The sequence below is a fragment of the Blennius ocellaris genome, assembly GCF_963422515.1.
Source record: "Blennius ocellaris genome assembly, chromosome: 1".
NCBI classification, from domain to species: Eukaryota; Metazoa; Chordata; class Actinopteri; order Blenniiformes; family Blenniidae; genus Blennius; species Blennius ocellaris.
In genome coordinates, this window is record NC_137650.1 from 22775250 (window position 1) to 22798415 (window position 23166).

A 23166-nucleotide genomic window follows, 5' to 3' on the forward strand; every position below is an offset into this window, starting at 1 on the left:
ATGAGTGAACGCATTCATACTAAGATGTCTGTGTGTGAGCTTCTAAACCTACATCTGTGCGCGTGCGGGCTCGTCCGTGCATGATGTGTACAAATGTTAATAAGTGAGAGCATGGCCTGCACACAAGTGTTGCTTTCATAAGAATTCAGAAAAAAAAGCAGTTATGGTGGAAAAAAGACGATCCTTTATGATGTCCCCCCCCCCCCCCCACGAAAAAAAAAACTCTGCAACCACAGCCTGGACTTGTGTTTAAGTCTCACAGCGCTGTTGACTCAGTACTGACGTCGTACAGGGGTTGGTTTCAGTCTCCTCCCATGAAACAAGGAGTCGAGCATGATTCTGGACACTGTTGCCCTTTTATGGAGTTTAATGTATAACTGTGAATCCACCCTCCCCGTGAATCCACCGAAAGCTTTCTCACATGCTCACTTTGTTTCTTACACCAATTTCACTTTGTCAGTGCAAGTTTTTTTTTTTGTCATTTTGCTGGAAGGTTTCCATTCAATAATGCTGTATTAAAACGTGGCAAAGCATGCAGAAATAAGCTGGAGCGAAACGTACCGACTCGGGGGCTTTAACAAAGATCTTGGTGCGACCGAGCTGGAACTGATCCTTGTCCATGTTGACTGACTGCAAGAGATGAAGGACCCCTTGTTTCTCCTCTCCTTGCCATGTCGGCCATGACTCTTTGGTGAGGATGGCGTACCTGAAAAGCAAGGAAATAGAAGAAATCATCAAAAACGGAGGTCTCTATGGAGGGATATTCCATAATAAATGTTAGTGGTTTGCTGGCTGCAGAGACTTAGTCTGACCTTCATTTTCAAACTTTAAAAAAATGTGAAATCGCCAACAATTGCCTTTATTGCCAATGTTTAACTGCAGGCTGTTTGCCAAAAGTGACTCCTGAGTTAATACTGAGGCAAACAATGTGCAGTATGAGTTTAAAGTTATTCGTTTGTGAGAGGTGACAGACTTTAAAATACAGTTATTTGATGTGTTTTGTAAAGTTGGAAAGTGAAGTAGCTTTGGTCAGTTCTACAGATGTAATACTGTTAATCTGTTCTGTTGATATAAACGCTCGAGCACAATGGGTGATGTGTAAGCCAGAGGAGGGTTTACCCCCGATACTCCGACCCAGCATGTTGCACCCTGACGTTACCTATTGAGGAACTTCCTGAAGACTCTGCGGTAGGCGTAGCCAGCACGCCTCACCCTGATGTTCTCCTTCAGACCCAGATACTCCACCTGGTGCTTCACTCTGAGGACAGAAGAATGTAACGAATGTCAACATGTACTGTCAAAATCGGTTCTTCTTGTGTTGGAAAGGAAAACCTTACAAATGTTTACTACTGTTCAAACCTGCTATTATTCTTACTCATCAGTAATTAGGCTCAAAAATCTCTCCACGGCGTGCAAACCCACCCTCCACTCACCGGCGGAAGGGATAACTGTAGGTTATTGTACGCAAAACAGCAGCTCTTAGTAACTTTTCCCCCAAACAAAGACCTTTAAGCGCTCCGCGGTACACTCAGACTTCCTGTGCAAACAACGGTTCCTGTGCTAATTAATGAGCCATCCCCGCTCACTGTTCACAACAGGAAGGTCATAGATCCTGAACAATGCGTCGGCCCCTGTATCAGAACATGCAGTGACCAAAAATGTGTGGGCAGTGGTTGTAAAAAAGAGCGGGAAACTGAAACAAAAGGGGCGATAAAGGGGAAACGACCAACAACTGCTCAGACATGAACGACACACAAACAGATAAAGAAAAAGAAAAATCAAGCAACTCAAATATATAGATTAGTAATAAATTCATGTCATAAAAGATTTCATCATAAATTTAGAAAGAATATATATTTCCAATTGAATTCTTTGATTTGTCCAACCAAGGAGAGAATCTGAAGTCGCAGCAGCTTCATTACAAGAACTGATTAGAAAAGAAAATCACAGTGGATAATACTTCTGCTGAAGCAATGTATGTGTTGTTTTGTACTTAATTGAAGCAATTTTGTCAGCTTTAGTTATATTTTCTCAGGTTTTTTTTTAAGTTGGGACATGCTTGCGGTAGGAATTAAATACATGTTACATCAATTGCTTTTTGTGGATTATTTTCTTTTTTGATAGGTCAACAGATTTATTTTATTCTTTGACGTGTCCCCTCCAACTGCAGCAATATTGCTTTCTCCAGTTGTTTTTAACCTTATCAAACTCTGCTCAGTAATCCTGATTTAATATACGTATTACACCATCTATTAACTTAAGTAAAACTTTGATATACGAAATTTTTTTTTTAAATCACACATAAACAGAAATATTACATTAAAAATGACTTGGATGCACCTGTACGTTAAATATGTTCCATAGGTTTAAATGACTTGAGGAGTGGCTCACGGTGTTGAACTGTTAAACTCCTGTATGTTAACGGGGTTCCGGGTGGATCCCGGTCACTCCTCCACTTACCGGCTTTCCTCCCAATCCCGGGGCTTCTTGGTCTCATTGGGTTTGATGCAGCGGATGTAGTGTGGAGTGCATTTCATCAGCGTGCTCACCAGATCGTTGGCTTGTTTCTGCAGAAGGGAATTACAGCAAACATCAAGGGGGATTGGAGGAAGGTGATGATGGTGATGATTGTGGTGGTGCAAACCACTCGGACTAAATTAGTGGCTGGAAGAGCTGAAGGACACTCCACTGTGCAACAAGCGTTTTATTTTTAACTCATCAAACGGTCTCTACCTGCAGCAGCCCTGATAGGGACAGAGTACACATACTGGACTGAACACACACCTTTATCTTGCTGCCTGCAGTCGTGGGGCGCCCCTTCTTCTCAGCGTTGAGGTTTTCTTGAAACAGTGCTCTAATGAAGCCGCTGTTAAAAGACAGATAGTTAGAACAGAGAGATACCGAGTTAGGGTGGACAGATAAAGGTTGGCGTCATCCTAGTATCCACAAAAACTAAAAAAAAAAAAAAAAAAAAAAATGTAGGCCTAAAACAATGGCGTTTCACAAGTAGCCAAAAAAACAGAAATGCAGTTAATCATTTAAGAACCAAGGACCTGTGACAAAGGTCGTCCGTTTAAATTCCTGAACCATTTGGGAAGGTCTGGGTTGGGGGTGGTTGTGAAAACAAGAGGTAGGTGTGTGTGTGTGTGTGTGTGTGTGTGTGTGTGTGTGTGTGTGTGTGTGTGTGTGTGTGTGTGTGTGTGTGTGTGTGTGTGTGTGTGTGTGTGTGTGTGTGTGTGTGTGTGTGTGTGTGTGTGTGTTGGATTTGTTCAAATATCTCTCTGTGCAGCAAGGCCCTCTGCAAGGCTGCTGCTTTACAGAGGAATGCATGCTCCCATTTAGGAAAATGTTTAGTGAAATAAAATGATTAATTGCAAATGACGAAGCAATTGTATGTTTCCATGCATGCATTTTCCTCACTCAGCGCTCCGTAAATAAAAGTACAAATCACTTATTTGCATAAAGGACAGAAAGTCATGTCTTTTTTTTTTAAACAAAAAAATGGGGGCATCTTAACAGATAACTTGAAATTTTTCCTGATCTTAACTTGTGTTTTATTAATAGTCATCGTCTCCACACACCTGAACATTTCACTGCTGCTCAGAATGTGGCAGGTGTTTGTGATGTTTCCATATTCTCAGTGCTCTCTCAGCTCGAGATGGACATTTAACCCTTCACCAGGTAAGTGAACAGACACAGAGCACTTCCTCATTTCTTCCAACCTAACGACGGTAACTGAATTATCAATCACTGGACACACCATTGAACACTGGTGCTTAACATTGACACAGATGTAGACTGAATAGGGTTTTGAGAATTTATGAAAAGCATGACAACTCATGGCACTTATGCTTGATTCTTGTTATTGTCACACAAACACTGATGTGTTTTTCACTTTTTGCTTTGACTGAATTATCTCTTATGTACTGTACCGTAGCATGTGGAAAATGTGAGACTATATTTGATAACCTCCAGTAAGAATGGAGTAATCTCATGCAAATAGCATATTAACTTTCAGCAATATATAGTACATCACATTAAAATTAGGTTTTTAGTTATAAACTTTAAATGCAGATAAATAACAGTAAAAAAGGGTCACATTATACAAAATTCACTTTCTAATGGTTTTCCAACAGTGATATGCAGTGATACCCCAGTTTGTTTCTTTTCTTCCAGTATTCAGGCTGTAAAATTGTGTATAGATGTGTTAATTTTTTAACATTACACTTAAAAAGCTGATCTAGATGCGCAATTATGTGCTCCTCCCTCCTCGAGCACACTCGATTAAAGCTTAACAGAAGCCTGTTTCAGGGGATCCATGGGCTGAGATGAGAAAACCATTCAAACATGCAGGGCAATGATCCTGGGAAATACAGGCAGAGATAATCTAAGGCAGGTGGGACGCCTGTGGCTCAGGTGGTGAAGTGGGAGGTATTTCTTTCGAGTTGCACGGGTAGTCATTTGATCCCTGACCCTGTCCATGTGGGGATGATTCTCTGGACAAGACGTAGAACCACACATCGCTCTCAGCGAACGTTGAGCAACTTGCATGTCAACCGTAACTGCTGGTGTGTGGAAGGATGAATATGATTGGGAACTTACAACACAAAGTCGATTTACCAAAACTATGATTCACTTGTTAGTCATTTAAGTGTTTGGCTCCTTTGAACTGTGTTGGCTGGTTCTGCTTTGCAACGTCGCAGTAAAATGTGGTGGCCTGATGTAAAGCCGACCCATACGGCTGCTCACTACTTATTGTCTCAGTCAATGCCTTTGTCATTATTGTTTTATTATTTCAAAGTGCTTTTTCATGTTGTGTGTATTTTTTATGACTTCCCCCTTTCTGGCTTTCGCTCACACTGGTATTCGTTTGATTTTCATCTCGACTCGAGTCCTGGCTCGAGAAGAAAAGATCAACAGGTTGTGTGTACAAATAGACCAGAGGTCTGCTAATACTGTCCAGCTGACAATACGGGTCATTCCTTTCTTCTCTGTTCAGACCTGCTGCTCCAAGGAATGAGGGTGCTTCCTTCCTCCCCGTGCTTCCCATGTGCCGCAGTGCCAGAACCTTATCTACATGTGTGAATATATATTTTTGGTGTCTATATGTGTGAACTGCAGGAGGGTATATTTCTAGCACGTGTCTACATATGACTGTGGCATAAACTTCTTTAAATGACACTCAAAGCGGCACACAAAAGAAGCCTGCCGGGTCAAGCAGACAATACAGGCTGTTTGCACAGATGGCCAGTCTGACAAAAAGACTGCAAAACCATAACACGGAGGGGGGGGGGGGGGGGGGGGACCTCAACATTGCAACCCCATGAGGACCCTGCATTTGTAGAAGCAGATTGGGAGGACCTCCCCGACCCCACCCACCCCACCCCACCCCACCCGAAAAAGCTGCATAATGGGACAGCAGCCATACGCGTTTCAGGACACAGGGCACAGTCACCCAGCCCCACACACACACTTCGGCTGCGTCTCGCCAACTTCCAGATGCACTGGAACGTCTTTCATTTAGACGTGTTCAATTATAACCACATGCATCCCAAAAGAAGACTCCCTTCAAGTGAGCACCGTAGAAATGCTCACCACATGTCGGTGCAAGGCGCAAACAGGCTTGACTTACATTTCACTACTCTGCATCAGTTCAATGAGGTCAGTGAAAAGGACGTCTCGGTTCCTCTCGCAGAAACCTTCAGCATCGTAGGACACCTGGAGAGGAGACGCGTACAAAAGGATTTTCAGTGCTATGGTTATCAAAGAGGACAAGGTTAAACGGTTAAAAACAGGCAGAAAATGAAAGACGACACCCATGTGGGTATAAAATGTGTAACTGATACTCCGAGTAGAATCGGTGGAGCTCAGTTTTATAAGGGAAAATATGAAGGGCTTCAGATCCAAACCTTCCACGATGAGCATCCCCGTAAAACCAACAGCGGTTTAAAAGTGTTTAAAGTTAAACCGTTTCTACTAAACTGTGGGCCGAGACCGGAGGGAAGTTTTGAGCGCAGTCGTAGGAGCCCCTCAAGCCTTTATAGCACGGCTCATTAAGCCTGCGGCATGTGTGCCAGGCTGAGGCCACCACACATCTGGAGAATGACACAAGACAACCCCGGCAAAGACCACCAAAAATCCAAACGAATGCAAAAACAAAGTTGTCTAATGGTGCGTAATGTCTGAACTCGATAGTGCTCAAAAACATGCACAACACTGTCCGACACCATTACGCAAGAGGGGCAGACGGTCACCATAAATAGACAAAGCATAGAGACAAAAGGTGCAGCAGAAAAGTTTAAAAGTGGAAACATTAAAAAGACACAGATGACGACGTAAGACTCCAGAATTGAAGCACCAGCTGCATAACTGGTATTTATGACAGATCATACCAATGGAGAAGGACAGCTCCTGCACCAACACCATAAAAATGACATTTCATTGAGATTCTTTTTCCAGAAGTCACCAATCAGATCGTAGCCACGCAAAGACAAGTGCATGAGGTACTGGGAACATTACACTGAATGTGCTTCTGTAAACATATGCATATAAACATCTTCGAAAAAAAGAGTAAACAAATATTTTATATATATATAGATATTCATCTGCTTCTACTAGGAAAGCATATGCACTCCTAACTAGTATGCTTAAATTTTATATTTCATTGCAAGGAATTCCACCAGCAGAGAGTAGTGTTTCAACAAACAAGTGTTGCCAGTTGTCGGATGACTCAATAAACTTGGATCACTGTATTCGGCACAAGGCTTCCTCACTCAGACTGACCTTCCCAGCATAGTGATGAATGATGAATCCCTGGTTCCAGCTGTTGAAGTGTTCATGAGTGTTGATCTGCATTCGCAGCTTCTGCAGCATGGTCTGGTCGGCTCCCTCGCCCACCGCATGCATGGTGGCACACACGTCATCCAGGATGCACATGACACCAGGCGGACTCTGGGATCGCAGGGAATAAAACGCCACACATTGATATCAAAACTACGACAGAAGACAGCAGCTTTAACTCAAAGAGTTAAGTTTACCTTGTTTTCTGTAGATAATATAGATGGTTGGTCAGATAGATATAGACCAGTCAGTCACAATAAAGATAATATTTCAAGTTTTACAGTGTAGATTTAATCAATTTAGTGTTCATATAAGATACAGATCAAATATATCTTGGACTGTAATTGATTGACCATTTTGTCAAACGCGAGAACAAATAATCCAAACAACTTGAGTATCTCTAAAGTGTGATGCGTTGTGGTGAAGCTGCCCCATCGTGACCTCTGCCTTCCTTACGGTGTCTCATTGGGTTTAAATTAAGTCCGGATCTGATCAGCAGCTTGTGGACGGCACAGTGGAAACTGTGTCTCGGGGTCAGAGGGCACGGTTGAAAGGGCACTCGTGAACTTGTCACTGGATTAGCCGAAAGAACGAGCTGCCAGGCCGCGACACAGATCTGCTGCCTCTCTCAGATGGAGGCTTGTTTTAAAGCTCTTGTTGTGGATTTCATGGATTAAAGCTCTCAGTGGGACAAATAAATCTAATTAAGAGGCGTGTCAGCACGTTAAGCTGCAAGTTGTGGCAGCCGACCCGGAACTTGGCAGGAAATTGCTTAACTCAGTTTACATTATTAAATATAAAATGTCTAACAAATGTTCAGAATCAACAACTAAGGACTCATTATAGAACAGTTTTATCCTGGCTTATTGTCACAGGCTCCGTCCTGACTCTAATTGGAGAAATAACGCATAAACTTAAAAGATTAACACAAATACCGTTTGGACAATTTGTCCCTGAATGAAAAAAAGTGCTTCTTGTAGTTTTGTTCGACATTTCTTATTTTTTCGTTTTGTTTCTGTATTTCATATTAATCTATCATAATGTCCAGCTGCTAAATAGGATTGAACCATTTAATTGGTCCAGATATTCCAGGTGAACAGATTATTTAAACAGATTATACAGGGAGAACATATAAACTCCACACATAAAGGTAGGACTGAAACTGCGAGTAATCTCACTGTGAGGTGTGAGCACTAACCACTACACCTCAGTACGGCCGTTCTCGACTAACCAGGTACTGTTAAATAGATTTAACGTACAGAGCACATTACCACTGGTTTAGCAGCCCCCCAATACAACTTCACTTTTTTAGTCTCACACACACAGTCAGACGCTCAATCCCTCAATTTTAAGTACTTTAGGGTTCAGTGTCTTGCTCAAAGACACTTTAACATCTGGACAGATGGGATATCAAACCTGCAACATTCCAGTTAAGAAACGACCTGTTCTATCCAACAGCTGACCAAACATTATGAATGAACTTTAGAAACCATCTGTCCATCACAAGTTTGTAAAACCCAAGTAAGCGTCATAAAATCATTTGTTTAGTATGAAATTCCAAAAAGGTAGAATTAAACATCAGACTTCATATTATTTGGGGCTTCTTTTTTTTTTTTTTTTTTTACCTTGGACTCGATGAGGTCGCACACAATCTTGTTGTTGAAGTACTCAATAGGACTCCACTTGATGCCTTCCTGCACATACTCCTCCTACAGGACATGGTGACAGCCGGGGGTGAGAGAATACAATCTCCAGAGGCGCAAAAGATGAAGAGTGTGGAGATTTATTACCTGCTCGGCTTTCAGAGTCAGCTCAATGAAGATCTGCTGCAGCTTCTCGTTCACAAAGTTGATGCAGAACTGTTCGAATCCATTTTTCTGAAAGAGACACCACGGTTGATGAAGTGCAAACAGAGTTGGTGAGCTTCGTCTCCAGCAGAGTGCGGATATCCTCTGAGCTCAATGGGCTTTGTTTGAAGGGGGAACCATGCTCTGGGCGCCTCATATCAAAGGAAAGGCTACATTGTGCAATTCACAGTACATACAATGGACCGTCAGCCTAAACATTTAGCGACGGCGGTCTCTTATCTTCCTGTTGAGTGACTCGTGGCTATCAAGGTGACCTTCTCTTACATTGTCAGAAAACCTTCAAATTGAAAAACAGATAAACCTGGAAAAGCAGATTAAAAACCTCCATTCCTATAACCTTTCAAATGGGAATATGAAGCTCTTTGCAAACCAAAATACTACAATCACACTTCTACTTCCATGTCTGGGGTCATTGCAGAAACAATTAATCAGATTAGAAGAGCATGTTCAATCAGGAGATGGGGCCTAATCCTCATACTTAATAAATTAGTCTCATCCTTTGTGGTAAATCTGTTTAAATGCTCAAAGATAATGCTAGTTAATCTAATTTATGTGCTGCTGCAGAGTACAAAGTTCCTGTAGGCATGTGTCAGCTCAGGAAATAGTTATAAAAACTTACTTGAAAGATTTCAAAGCCATAAATATCCAAAACTCCAACATTGAGCTCCTGATGATCCTTCACCATGGCTTTGTTGATCGACTGAAAAAAAAAACCAAAAAACAAACTACATTGTCCTCAAAAAAATGCATTTTTGACAGCCTCAATTTATTTGTTTTGTATAATATTTTATGTTTAAAAACAAAGTTTTTGACAGAGAGCCGTCGGTTCAAAAATATCAATTAATTAAAGTGGACGATCAGTGAGATTGTATATTCCGATTAATTCTGTGTAAAGCTGGAGCAGGTGATTAAAATATACAACCAACCAATTACCTCAACCAGGTAGTCGAAGACGCGAGAATGTAGCGCTTTGGAGAGAGCGTCACGGGTGTAACACGCCTGCTCCACGTTCAGGGTCACGTCGATAGACTCCACCGCATTGCCCCACTTGCTGTCCATCTTTCGGCTCGTCAGTTTTTCTTTCAGGCGGTTTTGATCAATTCCAAGAAGAAACGCAGGAAAGGCCAAAACTGTTGAAAGACAGGAGATTTTAAAAAAACACAAAAAAAAACCCCTCAGTGATATAAAACAAAATAATTCAACCTGGGATCTATGCTTATTGTTACCCCCTTAATAAACAGGCAATAAAAAGTTTGTGTCATAGCAGCAGAAGATGATTAATATTAATGAAAAGTCTTTATTCCACAAAAATGTCAAACTTTGTTTCATCCAAGTTTAGGATATGTGAGAATAATCAGCTTTTCCTTGTTTGAATTATTTCGGATAGATTGAAACTCAATAATGCTAACAAGGACACAGAGAAACCAATTAACGGTGGACTGTGCTTTGTTATGAATTCAAACAAATAATCTCATTAATATAAAATTGGATACGGTTGTTGCGTTTTAGTTCATAAAGTTGAAGGTTACGACAGCTTTCTGCTCTCATACAGCACAGAGGTATTCATGTGAAAGCCAGTATGCAAATCAATTTGCACTCATTGGGAAGGTCGCCTCAGGTCGGCGTTGCAGAGGAACCGAACCAATGCAAATACAAGGCAATCGTGTTTAATTTCCTTCTGAATTTAGTAGAAATTATTAAGGTTCTCCTCGTCATCACACTGCATACATTCAATATAAAAATATAAATATGTGAGGATAAGTTATAACAAGGACATAAATTATTGTTATTCTGTAATCAATATAGATATAAGTCTTGGATTGCGGTTGAATACAAGATAAAATGGAATTAGGTAAACTCGTAAAATAAACCTCGAGTGTGCCCCGACCTGGTGTTGATATTGTCCCCTGAGAGCCCCTCCCTGCCTTATTACAGTGACTCACTTCCCCTAAAAGGAAATAGCTCTCAGGCCTGCAGATTCACTGCGTCTGGGAATGCATCAGACCATTTCAGTAGCTCCCCTTTTGGGACACGAGGGTGTGACTGACCGTACGCCTGCTTAAATCATGAGGCCAAGTCATCTGTTGTGTTCAGCAGGAAAGCTATGGATTGTATGGTATAGATTGGAGGCCTGTACACAATGTGTGCACGAAATGATCAGAACAATGGCCACGTAAGCGCAGGTTTTCCTGCAGGAAATTTGTTAGTCAAAGCAGCAGAGGATAATCGGGGGTGTTGTTGGTTAGAGATTTGCCAAGCGTGCTCCTCTGCACAAGAGGGAACCCAAACAACAACTCTGTCAATAATCACCTCCCTTCCTCGACCCCTGTCGTGCTCCAAAACATTTGAATAAAGGCACGTTGTATGTTTACATTCAGAAATGGAGAAGTTAAGATTAGAACTGACTGACTGCAAGTACTTTTGCAAAATACACGTATGTTCGAATGTAATCTGTTGAAAACCCAATAAACAAAGTTTTAAAAAAACAAAAAGACTGACCGATTTCAAGCACCAGAATCTGAACATTTGCAGAAGGTGTTACTGTGTCAGATTCAGCACTAAAGCGCGAAGCACACAAACACTGCGAATGATTCCAGGGGATTACACTCAAATGTTGATCATAAATAAACCTTGTGATCTTTTGACAACTTCAGAGCAGGCTTCAGAGCCCCTTGTGATCTCTGATATTAACGTTGATGAATCGAAACAATGAAAAATATGCAGAGTGACACTTTTAAAACCAAATATTTAACACACTGTATCCTAAAGTTCAACAGGGACGGCTCGAACTAATGAATCATTCCAACGACAGAAAAGGATCTCAGTTAAATGCCAAGATATCTCAAGATTTTACTCAATGACTAAGTGCAAGCTGGTGAATTTTCATGTAGGGAGGAAGAGTTCTCAAACTGTGCAGCACACTGCGTTTGAAGCACGCAGCGACGGAAGGCAACAGGAAAGGCCGAGAATATGAAGTGCTGCTGCTACGTCTGCACAGAACAGAAAAGGCTTTGTACAGTAGCAGCAGAATTCCCATCTGCATCACACAGGCGCTGCACAACAAGCCAAGCAGGAGAGAAGAATCAAGGGAGAAACAGAACAAAGACCCCCCCCCCCCCCCCCCCCCCAAGTCATTTTAGTTTCTGAAGAAACGCCTTCAGACCGCAGATCAACAGCATTTTATTTTCTGGTAACCTGAGCGCAGCCAGTTGGCTACAGCCCTGAATTAACACAATAAAAGTTTAGGGAGTGAAAGTGGTGAGAGAAAAACATCTCTGAAAACCAAAGGGCAGCTCAGGACACCAGCAGGCAGAGAAAAATCCAAAGAGACAGAAATCACCCCGACCCAGAGTCCACCCGAGTGTCGTCATAAGCCAGAGTGGAAGTATCGAGTTAGAAATACAGTACTCACATTACTGGAATTAATTCATAGTTTTGGGAACTTTAATGAGCGTTTTTTGTTTTTTCAAACACATAATTTGACTGATACTCAGGTACAATTTACACCATGTAGTCTACTTCACTACTTTTTCTGAAGAAATTACAACTGGGCATTCCCACAGTTTGTCTCAAAATGAAAACATGTTGATGTGCATTTTTGTAGCCAATGAAGTTCAGAGAAAATGTCAGATTTACACCTACATTTTGTATCATTCCATATAGTTTACCGTTTGTCCGAGAAGTGTACTTTGAACGTAGATATTTTAGGAATGAAAATCAACTGAAAAGCCTCGCATTGATAAAGCACGTAAATCCTGTTCAAAAGTAAGCAATACTTAGGAGTACTTTTTTACTTTTTTAAATTGTGACCGAGAACAATTTAAGTAACCCACCGGTGTTTTCAGTATATTCAGTATTCTGTCGACCTCGGGTTTTAAGCGAATCAACAACATGACTCATGGGACTTTTGCCAGGGCCTACTTGAGTCACCCTCAACCATTTTCAATTCAAGCTGCCATAGGTTTAGACTGAGGGAAAACCTGTCTTCATATACGACACCGCTCTCCTCGTCTCACTCTCCCTATTCCACCATGACATGTCACTCTCACTCCGTCTCTCTCCTGCAGTCTGTTCTCTCTCCTGCCAGCATCCCGGACATCGGAACTAGAAGTTTGTGATCAGAGCCTCCGGCCCCCCCATCATGCCTGTCTGTCTCCCTCTTATTCTTTTCTCTCTTCTGGTCTCCTAAACTGAAAAACAGCAGGACGCCACCAGCCTGGTCGTGAAGTGGTTTCCTCACAGCGATGGCTGTGGCTCAGTTTTCTAGAGTGGGTCGTCTTTCAGTTGCAAGGTTGCAGGTTTGATCCAGCATCTCCGCTCATCCACTGAGCCTCAAATTGCTCCCAATGGATTTGGTCGCCTTACACAGCAGTTGTCACCAGTGGTGTGTCTAACAATGCAAAGTGCTTCGGGGACTGCTGAAGCAGCAGAAATGCCCCATCTAATTGAAATCCAAGAGAGTTTTGCCTCTCCGCTGTGTGCTGTGCCAGCTCGTGTGAGACTGTTGCGTTTTCTCTGTGTTAAACAATGACCATCCGCCACTTTGTGTCAAATGGATCTCCACAACGACTAAATAGATAACTATTTAATTTAATACACACATTTATGACAGCAAGAGTGTGAATCGCCTCCACACTTGGCACTCGCAGACTTTTCACTTTTCAAAGCAGCTTGAATGTTTAATTTCATATGAGGAATTCAAATTATCTGGCAGGTGAACCATCTGGAGATTTTTTTTTTTTTTTTTTACAGCACTATCGGGTCACAACATTGTTCAAACACGTCATGTCCATCAACATTAGCTATAAATTGTTGCAGTAATCATTCTAAATATCAGATGTATTGTTTTCATTTGTTGATTGCGTAATTTAAATGCTGTGTAGTTTACATTCCTATAGAATAGCTTCCCTTTACCTATTTATATCGACCCAGACATGACTGCGTCAAGAGAAGGGGAACAATGTCTCTGAATGAGTGTTGAATGAGTTCTTCCCATATGACCAGAAAGTCATAAAACACCCACTGATTGTCAGAACAAATAAAAAAAATGTACCACAACAAACATAGAAATTCTATTTTTGTCTGCCCCTCCCTACTAAAAATAAATCTTCAGCGTGAGCTTCCCTTGTTGCCCTATGCTAATCCAGTGTAAACCACATCAAACACAAAATTAGGCGGCTTTCAGCTCATTGTGCAAGCCAACTTACACTCTTCACTTTCCACAGCAGCGTAGTTGCCCGACTCCTTGAAGCTGATGTTTCCCAGGTGGAGGACGCCGGCAACGATCTGCAGCACCATGGCACGGTCCTCAAACGAGATGCCAATAACATCCATAGCATGCTGGGGAAACAAAGGAAGAAAATCTCGCTAAATCAGGGCCGTAGTGTGGGTTTACTCACTCCGAGCTCACGTCCTCTAATTAGTCCTGTTGCGGTCTCGCCGGTAAACAAAAACAGGAGGAGATTGTTGGAAAAGAAAACAAAGGAGTGTGAAGGAGAGAGAGAGGAATGTAAAGGGGAAGATCATGAGCTGCATGACCACTGGTTTGAGATGAACACGCAAAGCGAACAGGAGGAAGGCGACCGTACCGTCGTCTCCTGGAAGTCACTCTTGTCATTGATGTCGTCGACTTTGTAAGAACCCGACTGGTTGAGGTAAGTGTAGTAATCCAGGCTTGTGATTCCCAGGCTGTTCTTCTGCTCCGCACTGGCTCCTTCGATCAACTGCAGGGTAGAAATCAATCACGTAATTGCACTTGAGGATACGAGTCCTAAATGTACTGCGATTATTATGCATTAGTTGTGTTTTCCGTCTGAAGAGCAGTTAACGATTTTATCTTTTCCAGGAACCCTCGAGTCCCGCTTAAGAAAAACAGATTGACCATTTCTTTGCAGCCAAAAAGCCTGTCCAATGTGTCCTGAAATCCCCTCACCACAAGCACTTTCACAAGACAGATGTGTCCCACTCGCTCCTCCGGTCCAAAGAAAAAAGCCTCACCTGATAAAATATATGGAAACTCCTTTCTCCAGGATTTCTCATCACGACACGTGACTTCTCCAGAAGGAAGTTGGAGATTTTCCCTCCGTCTGGTTCGCCACCGGAGCTGAACTGGATCTCAAAGTATTTTCCCTGATGGATCAAAGCATGGTGTTTTTTTTTTTTTTTTTAAGTTCTGCATAGTGCTGCAATAAAGCTTAATAGCCACAGAGCTATTGAGTCCGTATTACTGGCACCTGGCCCTTGTAGGGTTGCGGGTGCTTGTGTGTACATTTGTGTAAAAGTCTGATCCTGCTCTTTGTCTTGCTTTCGTCTACAGACAAGCGCCTGTAATGTAATATCTTCTGCACCAGCCAAACTGGGGCAGAAGCCCAAAACTGAACAGAGACACTATTTATTCAAAGACAGTATTTCACAAGTAGTAATCTCATGCCATTAGTGCCAGACCAATATTTCTTCTTCCAAACTGGAACTAAAAACATCTGTTTAGTATCTGCCTTGTATGCAAACCTTAAAACTCAAACAATAAACACAAGAGTTCTGAGACGATGTTCTCTAAAATAGGCCTCTCCTTGTTTTTATGGGCATGTTGACCATAACTCTTGGTCAGTAGAGGAGGATCTGCCTTCACGGTCCTGCATGTGAATCCTGCTTTGCAATGTGTCCTTACAGAAGTTCTGGTTAACCAGGATTCACGTGAGGTTTGCTGCCTCATGCAAAGAAATGGAAAAGGCATAACTATAAATCCTAAGGTGTGACACAGAAAAACGTCCTCAAACATTCTCACAGTGACGACTCGTCATATCTGGAGTGTCTCTGTGGTCAGGGTACTTTAATAATAAATACTGGGGTTTATTTATCATTTTTGGAGCTTTTCCTTCCCCCAAAAAATACTGTTTAAATGGGGTAAACTTATATTTTCATAAACTATGTGTGTGGCCTCGATAACAGAAGATAACATTATTTTTCCCCACATGATTGATGTGTTGTTTTATGCCGTTTGTAGTAGAGCTTTTTTCCTTCCCTTCAATTGAGAAGGGTTCATTTATACAGGGTTAATAGAGCAAGTGGAGACCTCCACTTAATACTGATACAAAGATGGAGACAAGGGGCAGACCGAGGATGACTGAAGGAGAGCAAGAAATGACTTTTCAATCCATAACTTCTGCTTCTGTTTTTTTTGCTTATTACTACCCAAGAGCCATTTTTTGAGTTGAGCTAAGAGGTTCAAAGGCTAACTGAGAAATGAAAGCCTTACAAATCTGCTGGAGTTGTTGTTCCTCACAGTCTTGGCATTGCCGAAGGCCTCGAGCAGCGGGTTGGACTGCAGGATGATGTCCTTGACGTGCTGCAGACAGACACGGACATATTCAGCTGTGAGCCACATCACACACAGACGGTGCAGCAGGTAGACACGCCACACACACACACACACACACACACACACACACACACACACACACACACACACACACACACACACACACACACACACACACACACACACACACACACACACACACACACACACACACACACACACACACACACACACACACACACACACACACACACACACACACACACACACACGCACGCACGCACGCACACGCACTTCGCACCCTCGGCGTCACACTGGAACGTACGTATGCCTTTGGAACTTTCCACCCAAGTGTGTGTGTGTGTGTGTGTGTGTGTGTGTGTAGCACATTTACAGACAGACAAACCAAGTCTGGCAGGCAGTATGGTTCCAGTGAGCCTTGCACACATGAGTTTCAAATCAGTACAACAGACACAGCAGACATTCCCACTTGCATGATTGTTCACAGAAGCCAAGCTGCATTTCTTGGTATCTTTTGTGTGCCTAAAATTTGTTCTGAATGAAATAGAAACATAACAGCAACAGCAGTGCAATGTAAGTGACGAAAGGAACACTTGCGTCACTGGAGTTCAGACTGATCAAGCGTTCAAGCGTTCAAGATTTCAAAGAGCCAATTTAGTTGTAGCCAATATTTTTTTGGACCTTTGGTGTTTGGAAGCTGCAGACATGCACTTTGGTCAATCTGAAGTGAATTCAATGAGAAGAATTGCCATTTTGGCACAGTGACTAACTTCAATATGGTATTGAGATTCAATAATCCAGGCAAGAAGGGAGGAAGGCAGAAGGAACACTCCGTATTGAAAAACATTACTGCCTACTAACACTCGCTTATGTTAAAGCTCAGCAAATACCTTTTTTCGATACAGACAACTACACAGATGGGGGAGCAGGTTAACTCAGGTTAAGTCTGAATTAATAATAATAATAAAAACACACAAAAAAAAAACCTGTTGTGCTATGTTTAACTGTTAGGCTGATATTATTTATGTGAGCATTTTATTGTAGTGTCACATTAGCTGAGCTGTCAGCACTATGTGGGTCAGTCCAATGTCCAATTCACTCATTCCGTTCTGCTGAAGTTCAGTTTAGTCGAAAAAATAAAAATGCTCTATAAAAAAAATTGGGGAAAAACCCCCAAAATAAAACAGCAGCATAGTCATTAAAAAAGTGAACTGTCCAACAAGAGTATATTTACTGTAGAAACCAGTGAATGTCGATTTCATTTACTTTGATTTTTAATGTTGCTTTCAGAAGAACTATAAAGCAAAGTAGCTGTCAAATAGTAACTGAAATATAGTTGAGGCTTAATCATACCTTAACTGAGCCGTTTCAGGGCAGAGAGAGAGAGAAACTGCCGTAATATAACTGTTTTTAAGTAACTATTACGAGCAGTGTGATGTGATCATTTAGTCATTTAGTGACAGGTGACCCGCAGTGACTAAATCTCTTTTTGAAATGATTCTTTTCACACATGAATAAGCATACATCATCAACACACCACAGGGGAATGCATGTGCACAACAGTTTGTGCAACGCCTCCAGGAACCATGTGACGAGTACGTGATACTGAACAATGTGCTGGAAGAGGCGGCGAAGACAAGCTGTCAGGTATGTTTGTGTTCAGGTGCATATCTGCTGTAATCATGACATATCTTTAAATAGAGATTGTAAAAAAAAAAAAAGCCAAGTTGTTCAAAAATACACATTTACACTGCGATTGGCAACTCTGTAAACTGAACAAACTGCTGTGTAAGTGTAACGTAAACATCTCACATGGGTTTAATTCCACTTCACTAAGCAGCTGTACGGTTAAACATAAAGCCTAAAAGGGATTTCTTATGCGCCTTGTTGGAATCAGTTCTGAGTGGATTAAATATAAAAATCCCACCAGCATCATGGTGAAGGCATTTCCTCATCAAACTTTAGATCTCTATCAAGCTTAGAAAATGGACATCTGTTAGATTTGGGGGGGGGGGGTGCCAGATGGCTGAGGGGGCTGAGACCAATAAGAGGCTGCTGATGGTCTGGTAATGGGGTATGAAGGATGACGATGACAAGACAAAGACGTGGGGCTGAAGGATGAATCAAGTAGCTACAGGTCGTTTGATTTCACGTGCGAGAGGAATTATCACACATCGAGGCCTTGTTACGTGGAACAGCGTATTGCTGACTTATCATTAAATCTATACAGCAAAGCATCTCAAACATTTCATGCATTTTACACGATGTACTGAACCTCCTCTCACCTGCACTTTGGGTCCGCCTCCCGACACTCTGGAGATGTAGCCCATGATGTATTTGGCTGCAACGGTCTTCCCGGCTCCACTTTCTCCACTGGAAAACAGATTTAAATTTTGTCACGCTTTTTTTTTTTTTTTTTTTTTACACAGAAAAACACCAGAGTAATTTAAAAAATATTACATGATACCTGAATATGTTCTCACATATCAGCTCTGTTATGTTCTCTGACCTCACATGATTCCCTTTGTTTTTGTGCAAACAGGTACATTGTGAAGAAGTTTACACCTAAATATATATACATATATATATATACATATTTTTTTAACAGAAGATAAAACAAGTTGAAAATTCACAATGTCATTTGGAATAATACTTTGTGGTGCAGACTGAAAAGTCCCAAACCATGTCCTCCAGTTACAGTTTGTAATTTCACCTTGAATTTTGTTAGATCCAAAAATGCAACCAATTATTTGACTCAGTGCTTTATTTGGGAAATCTGTTGAATGATCTGCCACAGACTTTCTCCCCGGGCCTGACCTTTCCTAAAAGCACATGTCTCTGGTCCACCCTGCTTAAACAATGCATGTTAAACCATTTGTTTGTTAAGTCATCAGGCTTCAGTTGTTTTTCTTACATGTAGCTCCGTGTGGTTGAATGATGAATATCTAGACAATAGCAGTAGTATATACTAATTTGAGGAGGCTTGAATCAGAAATTGAAGAAATGTGTGAGAAGTAATCATCATATTTAATATTTTGTCTTTTGTACCTTTTGTCAATTTCTTGCTCCAATTGCTTTTCTATTTTGTTTCACACACAGTGTGACATAAACCTTCTCCAATTCATGTTGGGAAACGGCAGCTTGAGTCTTACTACTGCATAGCTGTAGCCAAATTAATACATTTTAAACTGAATGTGAACATTTAACCTGCAATACAAAACCATGAGTACTCGTCCAAACAGTGATCAAAATCTTAGTTCAGCTTGTAATTGTATCTATAATATTTTACAACACTACAAGCCTTTTCTCTTAAAACATGGACAAGAAATTACAGTTAAAGATGCCCCTGCTACAACTGTCATGTGAATACACTCCACTCATTCCTTACAAGACGCTTTTTACAAACTGGAAACAGCTTTCAGCGCTCCGTGAGCAATGGATTCCAGTACATCTGTGCCGATGAATGCATGTTGTAACGAGGACATCTATGCTGTTTTGTTTACTTTTTTTTTTTTTACTTCTCCCTTTTTCCTTTACCCTACATTTGCCTTTTTTCCCTCCCTGCCGTTCACTTTGCCAGGGTCATACTTATTTTGACATATGTGGTTTGGCAGTGGCTGACGGTGGAGTCCGTTTTTTTTTTTTCTTTCTGAGCCTTAAAGTAGAGTCAGGTTAGTAAAGCCTCTGTGAGAAACACAGCTGCAGACTGTTAGAGGCTGCCAGAGGAAGTCATAGGGCCAACTCTATTACACGGCAGTCTCTATATGGTTGTACCCATCCCCCCCCTCCCTATATACCCCCTTGTCCCCAGCAGATCCTGAAGCATTGTCTTGGCCTCAACACTGCAACAAGAAAAGCAAACTTTCAAAATGTCAGTAAAACCTCCCGGCTCCATCCGAGTGTATTGTTTCTCCTCCTGCAAGTGATTGTCTGAAGGGTTATTTTCAGCACATGCTGTGCACTCACTCTTAAGAAGCCTAAATGCTGAAGGCATTGTTAACTTCCGCAGAGATTTACCAGCCAATTTATTACTGAAGGCAGAGGAGGTTGAAGCATTATCTTTCATAAATTATTACTGACTTAAGTTATGTGGAAGATGCACAGCCAAAAATTGTTCTGAACCCTGGCGTTGGCTGCATTTCTGCTGAACATGTTGCATGTACAGTATGTTCAAGGAAGCTTTTTAAAAAGATTAACTTTCTGATAAGTCGATAGCTTTGTGTTCCCAGGAGCTTGAAAAAAACATGAACTTCTTGAAAGCAAGATGGGAGTCAATGTTTTAAGGCACATTTTAGTAGACCAACACTTTTAAATCCAAATAGCCATTTCAGAAGAAGAAGCAGAGGTTCAATAACTCTTAAAAACTCTTTCATGATGAGACTGTCTGGATTTATTTTCATTTTATTGTTATATAATTGTCAAAAGAATGTGCAGCAAGGAAGTACTGACGATGTTTTGCCCTGATGAATTTTCATATCTGACAATTCTTCATTATCACTGCTTGTTTTTGAGTGGCCGAAAGCAAATCTTTTTAGTTCGAGGTGTCAATAAAAGAATAATAATTAAAAGTTTTGGCTTTGCCCAGCATGACTGGGGCTTCAGATGATTGTTACAATACTCTATGTTACCGTCATGGAAAGCCTTTTCAAACAAGCACAATCAATTGTGGATTCATCCATGAATAATTAATTTTCTGTTCTTAGCTTCTTGTCCTGTGGAGAAAGAAAATTGCTTTTCAAACAATTAGACAGTTTCTTTTAATGGGATGCCACAGCAACTAAAGCTGTAGAATTTAACATTTTGTTATGACGAATTCTCTTCTTTTGCAACTGGGATTCAAACCTGTCCCCAAGATTACGGCTTAACTCAACCTTAAAGGAAAAATTTATTTTCCATCCTGGTAATTTCTGAATGCACAGTGTACTTTGTAAAAAATAAAAAAAAAGGAGGGGAGGGGGGGATAATTATAACAACAGTTTGTTTTGTTGGCATCTATGAAAGGACGGCTCAGGAATAATACTTTAAGAAAGAAGAACAAGAAAAGAATAATCATGGGAATAATCCATTCAAACACATTATATGGCTGTGTTTTGCAGGATTAGGTTGAAGGAGCTGATCTTCACGTGCCTTGTTGAAGGAAAGAATGAAACTTAAGCTTACTATGAAGGAACATAAAATCATGTGGACCTGTGAACACATTGTGAAATCATGCATGGACACTGGTTATGTATCTGCACAAAATGTAGGACTTTATCATATGATCAAGGCATCAGGCCTGTTAACCCTTTATGGACTAGCCATGCAGTAAATACTTCAAAGTGGAAAATCTCAATAGAAGGGTCTTTCTGAAGGCCATTTCAAGGATCAGATTTTCACCCAAGAACTTGCAAATTTACAAAAGTAACAGATATAAACCATTATGTGTCATTTCTTTATCATAAAATCTGTAGAGAAAGTTGAAAAACAGACCAAAATCACACATTTCCAAAAAAGGTTGAAACATTCATCCCTGATATGTCAGTCCTGAAATGTTTTACAGGTACTGTGACCAAATACTGTGTTATCATTTTTCATATTTCAAAGGCAAATGTGCCAAACACAGCAGTGTAGATAAAAACATATGAGCTGTTTAAGCAGGTGCTTTATCATTGACTACATAAATTCAAATAATCCTGCAGAGACAGTACAGTGTGTCTTTTGTGACTGATAACTCAGCCATTTCAGTTTGGAAGAAACCGGAAGAAGTGAGGAAATTAATAAATATGGTCACTTGCCCAATATAGAGTCAAGTCTATATCATCATCCTTGAATATGCTGAAGGAAGAGGAAAAAGTCAAAACACATCCGCCAACTTTATGCTGAATTTCCTTCATCATCACTTCACACGTTTTCTTAGTAAATGTGAAAAAGCGCAAACGCAGGCCGACGCTGACCACACTGCACAGCCAGCAGTTCACAGCAGCCTTTGTTTACCGAGACCCCGTTCATCATCAAACCACTTCCAGGCTTTTGTTTGCTGATGTAGTTCATTATGAGATCCACCTTTATGCTGGGAACTGAACGAGCAACTGCTGGCTGTCCAAACAACGGCCGAAAGTGCTGAAGCAGGGCTCATTCAACATGAGGTAAGCACTATAGTAACCACGCTGCTCAGATAACCCGAGGATAAACTACCAACCATGACACCATACTTTCTCTGTGCAGCTCTGCTGTTCCAAAACAATGAAATTCAAAGTCAGAAAGGCTGAAAAAAGTACCAAAAACCCCTCTGAATGCAGGGAATGAGTGATGTTGCGCCAGGGATCACACAGGTGCTCTTTTATTTCTTCTGAAACAGGAAGTTGTTCAAAAATAGCAGCTATAACAGCTGCTTTGTTCCCATCCCACATCCTGACTTAGCAGAAGTCAGATCCTGCTGTTAGGTAGAGTATGCATTGTTTTTCCCATTTGTGTATTTTTTTGCCTCAGTGAAACGAAAGACAATTTCACGGAAAAACACGAAAGAAACACGTCACCTGCAGTCAGTCAGCTGTGCTAAATGATGTGGGGAAACCTGTTAGCTCTGTTCTGTTCTCCTCCCATCTATTAACATCGCCTATAATGGCATTCAGCTGCCAGGTCTCACAGATTACATTGCACAGGCTACTGTCACCTTTTTTGGTTCCTAGACATTTGACACTATGTTATAAAGCCCTACAAAAAAACCAAAAAAAAAACCCAACAAATGTAAACATGTCCATTCAATAAATCAAAATCTATTAAATAATATAAAGTTATAGAAAAATGAGGTTATGTAATATCCTATTCACCTGTCATTTCCTCGTGAGCTGTGTAGAAGACAGACAAAGGCAAAAAAAAAAAAAAAAGAACTCACCTGATGATGACACATTGGTTCTCACGATCGATCATCATGTTTCTGTACATGTTGTCGGCCAGAGCATAGATGTGAGGAGGGTTCTCATACTGAGCCTGAAAAAGAGAAAAGCATTACATTGAAATCAATCCCAACAATTCAGTTGAATCGTTCAGGTAAAGTAAAATGTATAATAATAATAATAATTAAGATGAATAAAAAGAAGAAGAATCAACTCCAGCTCCACACCATTACAAACTGCCAGC

At 41.0% G+C, this 23166-nt stretch overlaps 1 protein-coding gene across 2 annotated transcripts in view; it reads right to left on the minus strand.

Moving 5' to 3' along the window:
* The window catches only part of myo1ea (myosin IEa), a 50328-nt gene that overhangs the window by 9934 nt on the left and 17228 nt on the right, over positions 1–23166 (minus strand). For both annotated transcript variants that reach the window (XM_080495865.1, XM_080495864.1), the window contains exons 4-19: positions 22922–23016; positions 18333–18420; positions 15964–16053; positions 14706–14837; positions 14297–14431; positions 13916–14048; positions 9642–9838; positions 9328–9408; positions 8631–8717; positions 8466–8549; positions 6784–6951; positions 5633–5718; positions 2785–2866; positions 2461–2567; positions 1160–1258; positions 562–706 (exon numbers count right to left, since the gene is read on the minus strand). In XM_080495865.1, coding sequence (XP_080351991.1) covers positions 562–706; positions 1160–1258; positions 2461–2567; positions 2785–2866; positions 5633–5718; positions 6784–6951; positions 8466–8549; positions 8631–8717; positions 9328–9408; positions 9642–9838; positions 13916–14048; positions 14297–14431; positions 14706–14837; positions 15964–16053; positions 18333–18420; positions 22922–23016 — 1809 coding nt within the window. The remainder of the gene's footprint in view (positions 1–561; positions 707–1159; positions 1259–2460; positions 2568–2784; positions 2867–5632; positions 5719–6783; positions 6952–8465; positions 8550–8630; positions 8718–9327; positions 9409–9641; positions 9839–13915; positions 14049–14296; positions 14432–14705; positions 14838–15963; positions 16054–18332; positions 18421–22921; positions 23017–23166) is intronic.